Here is a 2,514-nt window from a genome sequence, read left to right on the forward strand (position 1 = left end):
ATTTTTTTTTATCGCTTTGAAACAGCCGCCATTTTTATTCCCCCTACCTATACTTGGCAGACTCATCAATTTTGACTATTAATTATACATAGCTTTCATTAAAGTAATCAAAAATTGGGGTGAGATAACTGCCTTTTTTCTCCTCTTGGGCTCTTGGTCACAGGACGCTCGGAAACCAGGGCGACCATGGAACACGTGGAAGAGATCGGTGGTGGAGGTGAACCAGTCGGGACGGCAGGGAAAAAGAGCTGACAATTTTTAAAAGCAATGCTCTACTGCCTTCCTCAATAAAAGGCCTATCTAAAACGAAAAGAATTTTTCAAATCGTGCCGATAGTTCCTGATATTGTGCGATTAAATGAACTCTTTAGCATTATATATTATTACATATTATTTGTTTTGTTTTCGCAGTATTTAAAATTAATTTGTTTTCAAAATTAAAGATAATTTAATTGACCAGTTTCCAACAAAAGACATTTTTGTGTGTAGCAGCATATTATTATTACTTTTTTTATTTGCTAATTTATGTGAATTTCTCTAAAACAAATATTGTTTTATAACTAACATTGTATCATGAATGTTATAACTTAACTTCAAATTTTCTGAGATTAAAAATGTCTACTCTAGAATAGTAACCGTTAGGATAGATTCATAATAAAAATATAATTTTTTTTTTATTTATGAAAGGAAGGAGATGCGTTTAAAATAAATCAAATAATAATTAAAATATTTATTTTTTAAATAAATTAATTGGTATCCATTTATGTCTTAACGTTCTTTATTACATCATTAAAAGACCAACGTTTCGGCCAATTCGGCCATCCTCAAGTACAATATTAAATATCAATTTACACCTCCCATCCAATTCTTTAAAAAATGTTTTATATGATAGTTGATAGTGTTAAGTTGATCTAAAAATAAAAATTATAAAAAGTAATGAAATTGTAACAAAATAGGGTAATTCGACTTGTAATTAATGACCTGGGCAGAATAGCCTACAAAACGTTTTTGAAGAATTTGATATGAGGTGTAAATTTATATTTAAGATTGTCCTTGAGGATGGCCGAATAGGCCGAAACGTTAAAATGTTGATGATGTAATAAAGAGTGTTGAGACATGAATGGATACCAATTAATTTATTTAAGAAATAAATACTAGTCTCAAGAAATTGAAAAAAGTATATTTTAAATTATTTAATTAATTTTTCTTGACCTTAATTTTATTATAATTGGCTTTAATTTTTTTTATTTTAGTGTATTTTTATATTTCTCTGTTGTTTGTTATCATTTCCGTTTTCATTAATTGTCTAATACTTTTTTTAATTCTTGTTTATTCCTATTCTTCGCTGTATATCTTATTTTTATTTTCAATTTACTTTGTGCATTTTTACATAAATTTTCACATTTTACCCGGTGGGAGAAGGGGAGGGGGTCTCATTACGCCTTCATTTTCACAAAAATTATCATAAAATTACTTCTATTCAGTAAGGGTTTTTGTTCGTTAATTTCCTTTTTTTCTTTACTTTTATTCTTATTTTTTTATCTCTTAGTGTTCAATGTAATTTATATTCCTTTTTTATTTAATTTTTTTTTGTTTTTATTACCGTTTTCATTAACTGTCAAATATTTTTTTTTAATTCTTGTTCATTTATATTTTTCACTGAACATCTTATTTTTATTTTCTTTAAATTACTTTTTTCATTTTTACTTAAATTATAAATCATTTGTAGTCTTCCTCAGTTTACTTTTATTTCATGTTATCTATTCTCTTACTTTTTTACATTATTTTAGTTGTTTGTATCTTTTTTAGGACTGATGAAGCCCTGGAAAATGGAACGAAACGTAGACTCACAATAGTTTAATTACAGTTCGAGTTATTTTGACCTCACCCTGGCCATCTTCTTTTTATAATTTACACTCGGTCAATGAACGAATTTCCAATAAATCATTTGTATTACTTAATTTTTTTTTTATTTTCAGGAAAAGTTGGTGGTAACACCGAGTTCACTGACGAAATGAATAAGACGGCAAATGAATGGATTAAAAAGAACCTTTCTGATACAGACCTTAAATTTCCAGTAATTGATATTTAGCTATAAATATTTATTATAATAAAAGAATTTAGCAATGTCATAAAAATATATATTTTTTGTTAAAGTGTTACTAAACTGTTTGGAACCAGGCTTCCCGATCCTTAACGGGCCAGTACGAGTTTTCGGAACCTGTAATTATTCACGCATCACTTAAATTGTTACTTAACAAAAATATTGTTTACAAAATAAATAAATTATCTCTTCTTATATGATATTTTATGTCCTTCTTTCTTTTCTCATATTAATCCTTGACGGGGTAGATCCTAGTGTGCTATAAACTAATTTTTAATTAATATTGTAGGTCTTACTGGATGCGTTTTCATTTATATAATTAGTCGTAGTGAAATTACCCTTCCTTATTTAAATTTCTTTATTTAATAATGCATAAAAAACGTTTCGGGGCTATCATCCCTTCATCAGGTT

The 2,514-nt window shown here is 27.5% G+C and overlaps 1 protein-coding gene across 1 annotated transcript in view; it reads left to right on the forward strand.

The window, feature by feature from the left end:
* The window catches only part of LOC106688684 (luciferin sulfotransferase), a 63,727-nt gene extending 61,422 nt beyond the window's left edge, over positions 1 to 2,305 (forward strand). The window contains exons 7-8 of the mRNA XM_067049350.1: positions 1,979 to 2,076; positions 2,157 to 2,305. Of these exons, the coding sequence (XP_066905451.1) occupies positions 1,979 to 2,076; positions 2,157 to 2,165 (107 nt within the window). The 3' untranslated portion in view covers positions 2,166 to 2,305. The remainder of the gene's footprint in view (positions 1 to 1,978; positions 2,077 to 2,156) is intronic.
* Positions 2,306 to 2,514: the final 209 nt, after the last annotated feature.

The sequence above is a fragment of the Halyomorpha halys genome, unplaced genomic scaffold, assembly GCF_000696795.3.
Source record: "Halyomorpha halys isolate HHAL.00 unplaced genomic scaffold, Hhal_1.1 Scaffold1176.1, whole genome shotgun sequence".
Lineage (NCBI taxonomy): Eukaryota > Metazoa > Arthropoda > Insecta > Hemiptera > Pentatomidae > Halyomorpha > Halyomorpha halys.